The sequence below is a fragment of the Balearica regulorum genome, chromosome 19 (assembly GCF_011004875.1).
Source record: "Balearica regulorum gibbericeps isolate bBalReg1 chromosome 19, bBalReg1.pri, whole genome shotgun sequence".
NCBI classification, from domain to species: Eukaryota; Metazoa; Chordata; class Aves; order Gruiformes; family Gruidae; genus Balearica; species Balearica regulorum.
The window spans coordinates 11,339,070-11,351,165 of NC_046202.1; the positions used below are offsets into that span (position 1 = coordinate 11,339,070).

The window sequence follows — 12,096 nt, forward strand, 5'->3', positions numbered from 1 at the left end:
AGATGCCCAGTGTGCCTGACACATTGCACCTGTTACTCCTATAGGTCTGTGGAGGACAGGCACTGTGCTCGATGAGTCAATAGTCCTGTCAAAAATCCTATTTTACAGAGTCCTTCTGTATGCATTGATAAGGGAAAAAACCCTAATGTCATGGATAAATGTAGTGAGAGTAGTTCAAGTGATTTGAGTAAAACGTGCGACATTGCATGGAGCAATTAGGATATAAGGGACCCTTCACTGTACCAAAGTTTGCTCTACCAGGAGCCACCAACTGTCTTGATGTCTGTGAAACCAGAGCTGGTTGGCAGCACGGCCTTTCTGATTGCAGTTAACATCTGTACAGATCGACAGGCACAAACCAGCATCTCTCTGAGACCTGCCAGGTTCCCATCATCTCCCCACCTCCATGTCTGGAAATTCATTTGACTTAGGCCAATAGTCAGATTTCATTTCATTTGTTTAGTGACTGGAGAGGCTGCAGTCCGACCGGTGTCCGTTTAGTTCAGGTAATTGGGACATACTAGTCGATGTTCAATAGATGTAAAGAGCAGGCTGGGAGAGCCATGGTCAAGAAAACGAGATGTCGAGGCAAAGCAAACCTTTTAGGTTAATTATGTAGGGCCTCTTGCTGAGGTAGAGAAGACATCGTGAGATCTTTGGACCAGAAGAGGCCCACATTCCCTGCATTGAATTATACAGGAGATGGTGATGCTGCCTTATGAATGGCTGTAATAGAAAACTAGAGACTTTTCAATTTTTGAATTATCATACAGACCTTAGTGGAATATCACATTCCTGTGTATAAAATGCTATAGCATGTTAGAAGAACAAAACTGGTATGTGCCAAAGAGCCATTGACATTATCATGTGCTTTTTTTCTCAATTTTATAGTATTTTCTGTTCTAATTTCTATAAAATCATAGAATTGTGGAATGTTTTGGATTGGAAGGGACCTCAAAGCCCATCCAGTTCCAATCCGCTGCCATGGGCAGGGACACCCTCCACTAGCCCAGGTTGCCCAAAGCCCCATCCAACCTGGCCTTGAACACTTCCCGGGATGGGACTGGATCTTTTAAGTCCTCTACCAGTGTCCCGAACAGAAGGAATTTGGTAGAGACAGTCATGTTTACCTACAAAGAAAAGCTTCTAGTAACTACCTTCTCAAAGCAATGAAACACAAAATGGAGTGGTAGGTCTTCAGTTAAATTACAGCTATGTATTTAAACCTGTTCAGTGATTTGGCCCCTTCTTCCTCCCTCTTTTAAAATAAAATAAATTCATGGGATGTGTTTTAGCCCAATACAAGAAGTTCAGACATTTCAACTATAATTGACACATTTAATGAGACCTCCTGTTGACCAGAAACATTGATAATCTCATTTCTACATTTATCGAGATGACTCGGACCAGAAGAATTCTGCCTACGTTACAGCAGACAGGTGGATAATATCCATCTTTTTCTCTGCAGCCTTGGAAACATGAGCAAAATAGTGCCAAGCGTGAGAATACTGTAAAACAGCACTGGTCAGAGGAGTTGTGATGCGTAAGCTCAGTGAAGTTTTCCTGTAGACTAATGAGCTAAAATAGTTGTAATTAAAAGCGGGTATTGTCATGGTCATGCTGAGCTTCGTCTTAGTGCGAGCAAGAGAGGCACTGGAGTTTTTAAGCTCTCTGCTTATATTGACATCGTGCCTTTAAAAACAGAATAGAAAATTCTTGGCTCCAAAGAACGAATTCACAAAGGAACCAGTGGTATGTGTCTGGTGAGTTATGGGTATGACACCTCTCGGGGGGAATGAATGTGTTCTTTTTCTGTATAAACATATCACACAGATCTCTTTTGTCCTTCATATATTAAACTGAGCTGTCATGCTAAATTTGATCAGTGTTCATAAGGTGATACTTTTCAAGCTGCTTTTGAAAGTCGGTTTTGTTCAAGCTCATTCAAGTAATCCTGTCACATATGAGCGGGACGAGCTGCTGTCATCAGCCTTTGAGGGAATATTGCAGCTACGTGGCCAAGGCAAATCGATGGTAAGGAAGGGCAGGCAATAGATAAGCCTGATATATTTTTCTTCCCTCTCCTTGTGATGGGGTTAACCTTGTGCTAAGGTTATCTAGTCCCTATTGATAATGGGAGAAAATTGTCAAGCCGTGCTGTGTTTTCCTTTTTTAATTGGTTAATACCCAGTACTGTCACCTTATTTACTCTTAGCAGGTTTGAAATGCTCTCGCTACGCTTCTGTTCTGCCCGCGGGGCAGGTCACAAGTAAGAGCCAAAAGAGGAGAGGGGAAGGCACCTTTCTGAAGCCAAACCAAAGTGATGTTGGACTGGACAGACCTTTCCAAGTGCCAGCTCCTCTCTGAGAGACAGAGAGGTACACCGTCACGCCTTGCCCCGAGTCTCCTGGGGTTTGGTCTCCGCTCTCAGGGGTTTTGCTCCACTGAACTTCTCTGGTTGCACGGCGCGGGGACAGGTTTGGGGATGAGGAGCAGCAGCCCGTCCTGTTGTTCCAGCACGGGCAAAGGAGACTCACACACGACCAGCGTGCCTTGTGTCAGCAGAGTGACTAAACACATGCTTTAAGAGCGCTCGGAGGGTCGTGGTGGGAGATTCAGTCTAGGAAGGTTTCGAGAGAGGGACGTTTAACTCCTTTGAAGTGTCAGAGTAGCTAACATTCAAATTGCCATAATTGATCCAGGCTTGCAAAAGGCCTTTGAGAAGATCCTGAAGTAAAGGCTGCTGTGGAAGCTCAGTTGTTATGAAGCAAGAAGCAAAGGACTGTTACCAACAAAACGTAGCTGAAGAAAGGAAAGCAAAGAGTTGGGTTATTTTCATCATGATCTGTTTGCGACACGGCATTGGTTTAAGGGCAGCTGAAGTCTCGAGCCCTCTGTCCTGAGTTGGTCAATGTGAAAGACAGGAGGGCACATGGCAGCAGTTACACATGATTTAAGGGTACCTGCAACAGCTGGAGCTGGAGAGGAGCTGTTCGAAACCATGGAGAAACCTCCTCAGGCTGAGAGAACAGGGCTGAAGGTCAGTCTAGGCAAACTCGGAGCAATGCAGTTAAATCAGAACATGCAGGCGCCTACAGACCCCGCAGGGCTCTGAAGGAGCTGGGACATGGTGAGACAAGAAGCTGGGTGCTATTAGAGATGGTTTAATGCAGCCCCTCGCTCAGGCCTGCAGCTGCAGGCTAGGAACAGCTACCTACGATGTGAGTGTGGAATCAGGTGAGGATGAGAATGCTTTGGCGTTAAGGAGTGGTCCAGCTACTGAGGGCTCTGTGGTACGGGTCAGCCGCTTCCTGAGGAAAGTGCTGCAGAAGCCCAAGATGTGTGATGGGATAGCAGAAAAAATAACAAGAAGCGATCAGGCGTGTGGGAAGGGTCTCATAGGAAGAAAGACTGGGAAAATAGGAGTTGAAAAACTTACGTAGGAGCTAAAAGGGGAATTTCGTAAAGGAATGGATGATACTGATGGTTTGTAGAGAAGTCTCTTTCTCACAAACTTGCAAGAACCAAGGAATATTTTCATATGACATGCTAAGAAATGTACTGCTATGTGTAAGAACTTGAGAATGCTCAGAAGGGACTTGAGATTTATGTACATAACAAGCCCGTGGTTGTTATCACAATTCCAGAAAATGCTGGAAGAAAATCTCAGGCTTTTGGGTATAACCCAATCGTACCAGAGATCAGCATGAGATCTCATGGGTTGGACAGGTGGTTTTACACACGCTGGCTGCAGGGTTTTTATACCTGTTTCGGAAAAACCTTGTGCTGGCTGCAGTCAGTGGTTGGACGTACGGACCTTCGGTCTCAGTTAATAACGTTGTCTGTGGTTCTGTGAAACGAATGCTGTGATTCCAAGACCTGGATTTATTTAATTAAAACACAAAATTGAAACAGGGAGCTAAAGCTCTTTGTGCTCACACCCGTTATTATCAAAGAATATCCACCAGTGAAGTTGTCAGCATCGCTCCCACGTGGGAAGTTTGCCAGCCCGTTTGAGAGAAGTCCACATCAACAAGCGTTCCGGTGCTGGTAGCTGGCTACTGAATACTTCAGAATTGCATAGTTAGTGATGTAATTTATTGCTTCCTAACCAGAAAGGTTAGGAAGCCAAAAGATTTTCCGTACTGGAAGTAAACCTTTGGCTGTGCATGTGTGTGTGCGTGTGTGCGTTGAAGCAGGATTGAGTTATCCTGGTGTTGCTTTCTCCTGGGGACTGTTAGGATGTTACAGTTGCATGCTTCCATTCCTGTTAAGTAAAATGTGATGATTTCTGAGAGAGGGGTGTTTGGGTGTTCTGTACTTCACTTTCCTCTAGAAAGCTATGGCCCATTCCTTTTTACTAAGTAAAGAGGCGCTTTTTAAAAAAAATAAAATCAAACATCACGTGCTTTCAATATTATACTCACAGTGTACAGGATATAGGAGTTACATTTATGGCATATGTTCTGTTTAACAGCTGGATGAAATAAATTGTTTCATGTGAAATATTGGAGGACTCTGCATTCTCAAATCGAGGCCAGAAGCAGCTCAGTGACTGAAGAATTGTCAACATCTTGTGCAATTCCACTAAGTGCTTCTTTTCATTGATCTGCAACTTTATTGTTGACAATTAAATCCATTTCAACGCAGAAGATAAACATTTTTAACAGGAGGTAGCAAAATCTTTTGTCCTGAATGATTTTCTTCTCTGTTTTATAATTAAGTACAAAGTGTGTCGCAAGTCTTGCTATTCAGTTGTACTAAATACCTGCTTACTGTGGAATAATTGGTATCAGCAGATGACAGAGCTGCTAGTAACCATGCTTTTGAACGCATGTTCTTAATTTGCATAATCAAATGCTTTGTTAGCGTCCTTGGAAATTAGGATGAAAGATAACTGTGTGCTAAAAATGAAAAATTGTTTTTAGCAAATTATGTGTATCCAGTACAACAGATGAATTGCTCTGGGGCCTTTATGATACGTGTTGGCTGGCGTACCCAACAACCTCCTCCATCCTTTGCAGTAATGGTTTCTGTCATCTGCCTTTATTTATCCAAATGTTTCATTGACCAATGTCTAATCAATATGAAATGTACAATCAGGTCTTAAATCTGATTAATTATTTATTTCAAGCCTTGTAAAATGCTTGTTGAAGTATCCCTCCCAGGGCCGGTGGTCAGCGGGGTATACGTTTTCCGCATTCCATTGACTTCAGAGAAGTTATGACAGTTTGTATTGGTTGTGACAGTTTGCACCAACCGCCCTCTTATCCATGTTAAAACGGAAGAAAATAGTTTCTATATTTTTTGAAAGATCTAATTTTTTACCTTGCATTAAGAAGTTTGCAGAACATTTTAATTAGGCAGAGGTAATATTGTCAAGAGAAGAGTTTACCTTATCGAAGTAGTAAAAGAAAATGCTATTTTTAAATTAGATAATGCTATAAAATATTTCCTTGGTAGGCTGAATGCTCAATCCCAAAGATAATGCTGCAAAACACTGAAAACTCCTATAATTTTCCTATTTGTGCAATAAGGACTTTGACCTTATCCAAAACCCTCTCAAGAGAATGGAAAATTCAGTGTTGATTCTGAATTGCTCTCTTAAGATGCCTGAGTAATCCCAGGCCAGATGTAGAGAGGCTGAATCCTCATGTGGGCACGAGGAGGAGTGACAGGGTGTGATACAGGCTAGTTTCCAAATGAAACTCAGTTGTTCCAGACCTGGACATGGAAAAGTTGGATGATTTTGTGTTTAGAAAAAAGGGTTTGGCCACTGTAAGTTGACAGCATCATGCAGGACGTTGTCTAAGGAGATTTCATTCCCCAAGTTCCGTCAGGGCAGAGATGCCCAGTTCACCCATCCTTGGCTGCCACTCGGGACCCAGCCAGGTTGGTGGTGTCCCAGCTCTCGTCATGAAATGCCCTGTGCTGGCACTTAGCATCTCCTCTGGTCTTTGGTGCAACCAAATATGTTGAACCTATCTGCAAACAACACTTGACTGGGCGAGATTAGAGCGTTGATTGTTGGTGAATCTCTGGGAATTTCAAATTTGGCAAATTCCAACAGGGCCTTTTTGTCAGCAGAAGAATAGTTGGGCTTCGTCTTGCGGCTGTGATGTTCTCAACTGGCCACCTCTGGCCATCCTCTAGCTCTTTTGGATCTCCCAGATGGTACAAAGGAGCCAGAACACAGAGTTTAGGTCAAATTTTACTGGTTTGCACATTAGGAAGAGAGGCAACGGCATTTCAGCTGAACGCTGCGTATAACCTGTGTTCATTATAAAAATCCATGTCTTTTAATGGAAGTGTTTGCATGCACTGTGTATTTCTCTGTTACCGATGTGTATCCGTATAACAGATATGGGTATAAATATAAATGCGTCTGTATTACACGTGACATACATGTATACAAACACATGGGAGTGCATGTGTATATGTGTATGTTCATAGAATCTGTATAAAATATACTGTAAACTCACAGCTACGGAGTCTCTCTAGTTCACGTGCAGTCGTTTGGTTTACTTACGGGTCTTCCCAGAGTGGCCTCGTCTGCTCCTCTGGAGTTATTGAGCCAACCAAGTACTAATCACGCAGGCATGGCAAACTGCTAGCCGCGCTTGCGTTACTTGAGGGGGCTGAGTCCTGACCCCCGACTGTGTCTGTTAAGTGAAAAATAGAGGAGTTTGAGATTTAAGACACGTCAAAGGGCAAAGACAGGAAAGGAAGATAATAGAGGTTGCGTGTCCTGTCTGTGTGGGACAAGTTTAGCCAATGTTTCTCCTCAGTCCTCAGAGAGCATCGAATTGTGGCTTTATTCTTGTTTTGGTAAAATGACTGACTGCTGCTGGCTGCCGTGCCAGCCCAGTGGAAAAAGGGAAGCCTGTGTCAGCACAGAACTTACAGCACAGTTACTGCTCTCCTGAATACCGATGCAGTAATTTCATTTTACCCAAAATAGAGTGCGGAGACTGCCATCAATGAAGTTAGCTTGCTTGCTTCTTTAGCGGTTGGATGGAGACGAATTCCTATGATGTATAAATACAGTCAGAAAGTTGTGTAGTCGGGTTGTCTGTGTCATAGTGATGGGAAGGATTTTTTTCTCCTTAGTTTTTATACTGAGCTAGTCAGTCAGCGTTCAGAAATAATGCGATGTGCAAAGAAGTACTGGTGGAAAAAAGAGTAATCTCATAGTATGACCTTGAAGTACTCTTGATGAAGACTTGAGCCCTCCTTATGAAGCATATAATCGGTAGCGTTCATCACTGGTGGGGGATTTCAACTCCCTGAATAGATACTGTGGGATGAAGAATTCTTTCTGATGTATATATCATAATTATCAGCCATGCAGGGATGTATATATCAGGCACACTGGGGTTAGAGAGACTCCTGGACATCCGATACCGTTTTGGGGTGTAGCGTAGGTGCAGTGGTGTACGAGAGAGGGAGAAGCTGTGCACACATTCAGTGTTTGACATTTGGAATAACATTATCTGACTAAATAGAGCATCTTCTAAGCTGCAGACTAACAGGAATGGTACTTAAGGGGCTGTGTAATGAAGATGTAAGCAGCAGCAAAAAATACCCAGGAGACTCAAAGATTCATAGCCCTTTTCTCCAGGGGAGGAGGAGCAACTGCATGAGGAGCAAACTCCTCAGCAGAGAGCTGTGCTGAATAAATGTTACACACACGAGAGACACTAAAAATATCAAATGAAAAGACTTAATGAATGCACTGAGTGCGAGGTGTTCCCCGTAGATTTGGAAGTATCACCTCTGCGGGATTTTCAGGCCACCTACTGTGTATTCATCTTGTAGGGAGTTTCTAATGACAAGGCTATGCCCTCAAAGCCCTACTTACTGTGCTTCTCTGTCAAAAAACCAAAATGTTGTAACTCTTACACCCGTAAGGACGAGGAATATAGATCCACCTATTCCTGAACAAACTGTTGCTCATTTCTTTTCTCCTTGGGGACCTGCCTTAACACACGTGGTGATCACACTCTAACTTTTGAGTGATGTTTGATCAAACTAATGTTTGATCAAACAGGATTGATCCAAAGAATTAATGCAAACGGAGTTCCCTTTATTTATACCCTGCAATTTAATTGCAATGAGACAGACCCTGGGCATACAGCAGAGTAATTATTCGTATTCCTCCGGAGTCCCACTATTGCCCCCCATAGTCTTCTGATCCAAATTTGTGGAGGAGCCTCTGTACCCGTTACAGATTGCGTACTCCAGAAGTGATGAAAGCACGTCCTCATCAAATAAGTCTGTTTACTTTTCCCCCCCTCTTTCTCTCTCTCTTTCTTCTCCTCTTTACCTCCCTTTTGCCCCCAAAAGGTTTATTTCCCTTCTTTTGTCCGCAAACTATTAAAACAATCTGAACTTCACTTTACCAGGCTGCTCGCTATTGCACAGTGGCTGTGAAACACTCAGTAATAGGGGGGCTGACATGGTCGTTTGGTTTCTTTTTTAATTTCTCCATGAAATTAAAGCCAAGTGACGATATGTATTTGACACGTTTCTGCCCCGGGCGTCTCTGCGGCTCGAGCGACGCAGAGGTTGGCAAACGCTGTTGCATGTGCGCGGGCTGTGGGCTGCAGGGTGCACTCCCCATCGGCTTTATTTGCACTCCTGTACTTCAGGGTTTGAACAATGTAGCTGTCAACAGTTTCCTCTGAATGTATTTATTCATTTTACCCCTTAAAGTTGGCGGAAGAACGAGTAAAGTTTTCCTGTCTTAAGATTATTTAGAACCCTGGATACTTATTTCAATTATAAGGTTGTCCCAAGCCTCTTCAAATTTTGCATGTTTCCCTTACGTTCCATTTCCGTCCTTGCCAGAGGTGTAAGTCCAGCTTTGCAGAGCTCTGTGTGCTCCTGCCCGAAATGGTGCTCCTGCTCCCCCCGGCTGCGGGCATTGCCTGTTCCAGCCTGGGGTCGGATTTGTTTAAAGGGGTGTCGTGCATCAAATACTCATTGGCAGAACTTTTGGGGAGGGATTCAAATGGGAAATTGCTTCAGAGCCCCAGGGAGCAAAACTCCACTGTAGGGAATGTTAAAATTATAATAATATTCATTATTATTAAAGAGCTGGAAAACAAACCCGAGTCACTCCATGACCAGCCAAACCAAAAAAGCCTGGGTTCCTACTACTACGTGGTTTAAGGTTTAGACCTCGCGTAACAAGGCACAGAGCTCACGCTGCATTGGTTCCCTGGGTGGCTCAGGGAGGGAGTAGTGATTGAGTAACAGTAGTAGAAAAGAGCCGTGCTAAACAAGGTCTCTCTTCTCTACCAGCTGGTTTATTTTGAGGAGAGTTAGCGGAGAAAGAAGGTGAGAGGCAGATGCACACACGTGCGGAGTGTGTTGTCCGGCTCTCGTGTCTTTAAAGAAAACATATCCAGGACTGATCACGTCGCCCTCTCAACTTCTTTGGCCATTCTTCTGAGAAGTGATGTTCAAAATTAACGTCACCGAAAGAAAAACCGAGGGAAAAATATGTTATTTGCCTTAACGTTTTTTTTTCTGTTCATTTGGCAGCCCAGGCAATAGAGACATTATAGTAAACATACAACAATAATTAGGGATAAAAGGATGCGCCTGGAAAACAGACAGTTCTCCGAGCAGAGAGCGCGGTGGAGCCTGGCTTCCTGCGGAGCTCTCCCCCTCGCACTGCGGCAATTTGTGCTTATGTCACTCAGGAGATAATTTCAGTGAGTTTTATGTGATCATTGAGGGACCGATTTTGCCAAATACACCTACAGATCGTATTACCTACACTCACAAATTTATCAGCACTGTTTTATGGCCCCAAATCTTGGAGTCGTGCGATGATTGTGCAAATCTAATTTTTCTCAAAAATCGATGAAATGGTAGCGTGGTTGGACGGGAAGGTTGGGAAGTGAATCCCTAGGAGACAAGACCCAGGAGGCAAGTACGGAGGACCCGATATATATTGCACTACAGAGACAGAAGGCAGCAGAGCACAACCCCTCCTGGTGTTTTCCCTAAGGCAGCAGTGGGCATTTTGGGGGAGGTCTGACTCAATATTTTTGGAGCACTTGAACCACCGCACTCAGCTCACCTTTTGTGTACTTGCTTCTTTATATGTTAATGGAGACACCAGAAACTTTCTCCTTTTGATAAAATAGGAGAAAGTAGTATTGGGAGAAGGACTCGAGGGTTGGGGATGCTGCTGGAAATGACTTTGGGTTTGATTCGGTTTCGCATCGGCACGGTCCTTGATGAAAACAAAACGTAACTGCCCGGAGTGCGACTCTGGCAGAGCACTCAGTTTGGTTTTGCCCGTTTTGTCACGCACTTAACTGTTTTATCTCTTTCTTCTGTTGTTGCAGATAAAGAGTTAGGAGTCAGTACGCTAGCCGAAAATGACGACCCTGGTGCTAGGGGCCCAGCTGTCCCGAAAATATCAGGATTAGAAAGGAGTCAAGAGAAGAGCCAGGACAGCAGTAAAGACCCAATACTTGAGCCTGTGGTGCCTAAAGACCCTTGTCCTCAGGTGACGCAGCCTTTGGCCCAGCCCCAGTCGGAGCCGCAGCCTGAGGCGCCCTGCCCCAGCCCTGCGCTCGCCCCGCGGCCGGAGGCTCCTGCCCAGCCGCCCCCGCCGCAAGCCGCGCAGCCGCCACCAGCCCCGGAAGAAGCCACCCGTCCTCCCGTGCCGCAGCCGCCCGTCCAGCCACCACCCCGGCCGCAGTCACCGGTGCAGCCAGCCCATCCAAACCTCCCTCCGGTACAGCCCCATCCAGCCTCTCAGAGCCTCTCGCAGCCGCTCTCTGCCTATAACAGCAGCAGTTTGAGCCTCAACAGCTTAAGGTAGGCGAACAGAAACGCGCGCGCGCCAAGGCCCCCCGTCTTTGTGAACTTGCTGCCTGGTGCTGATGCTTTACGGTGCCTGGAGGAAGCAGAGATGAATTAGCTAAAGGAGAGAAGTGACAGCACATCCCACCCCGTCGCTGGGAAATAAAGGGACTTTGTGCATTATCACCTTAGTTAGGTATTAGGTATTCCTGAGCGCTTTTTGGAGGAGATTTTATGCAACACAGACCAGGGGAAGAAAATCCCAGTTCTTGCAGGTTGGGCTGCTCTCTGAAGGCTAATTCTTTTACCCTCCCATCCCTGTAAACGTCTTCTGCTTTCTCCAACTGCTGACATGCCCTAGAGCAAGAAGTATGGTGCAGCTGCTGTTGGCTCTGCTGACAGCCTACCGCAAACGGTCTTACACCGATGACTTCAAAGCTGAATTTTTTCCTGCACTGCTGACACCTTGCAGCCTTCAGGTTTTTCCCCTTCTCCTGGTCACGGTGAGATAGACCTCACCTTTTATAGGGGATGACAAAGATGAACCGAGAGATTAAACATGTTCACGGGAACCCGTGATGCCTCCGTGAGTCAAGGACCTCAGGTTTCCCCTACTCTGAGCTAATGCTGTCAACGCTAGGTCATATTTCCCCAAATCTGAGCTTCCAGCAGACAGATGGTGTCCTTCAAGACCTGGTGAACCAGCTTTATGGTTGCTTCAGGGTTTGACTAAAGACTGAGAGGTGTTTAAGAGTTTGATTTATTTTTAACCAAGTTAGTGTTGCTTGACTTTAAAAGTCACTGCAATAGAAGCAAGTTGCTACTTGAAATAATGACAAGTAGAATTAAGCGCTGCGTGAATATATTTTAAATACTTATTAGTAGGAAATGAAACCCGAAAAATTGCAAGCAATGTAATGGCAAATATTTATTTTGCTGACTCATCTCTTTATATTGTGGGGGTACAGAGAGGCATTAACTGTACAATAAGCATGTATCCATTGTTGCCTTCTCAACTTTGTTTTGCATTCTCTGCAGTCTTTCATCTTACTAAGTCGTAGCAAAAAGATTTAAACTTTTATTAATGCAGTGATCACTGATTTTGAGCTTCATTTGCCTGAAAACATGAATCAGAAGCAGTCATGTAGAAAAGACCTGATAATTAAGTAATGAATGCACAGGGCTGATTACTCCTTTGTGTGTCACTCCTGTGTTGTTGGAAGACGGAGTATCAACCTCTTACAGAGAGGGAGAAGATGGCTCGGGTTT

At 44.5% G+C, this 12,096-nt stretch overlaps 1 protein-coding gene across 7 annotated transcripts in view; it reads left to right on the top strand.

Annotated features, from left to right (window-relative positions):
- Window positions 1–12,096, top strand: part of AUTS2 (activator of transcription and developmental regulator AUTS2) — a 786,364-nt gene that overhangs the window by 747,455 nt on the left and 26,813 nt on the right. For all 7 annotated transcript variants that reach the window (XM_075771882.1, XM_075771881.1, XM_075771883.1 and 4 more), the window contains one exon: window positions 10,365–10,842. In XM_075771882.1, the coding sequence (XP_075627997.1) occupies window positions 10,365–10,842 (478 nt within the window). The remainder of the gene's footprint in view (window positions 1–10,364; window positions 10,843–12,096) is intronic.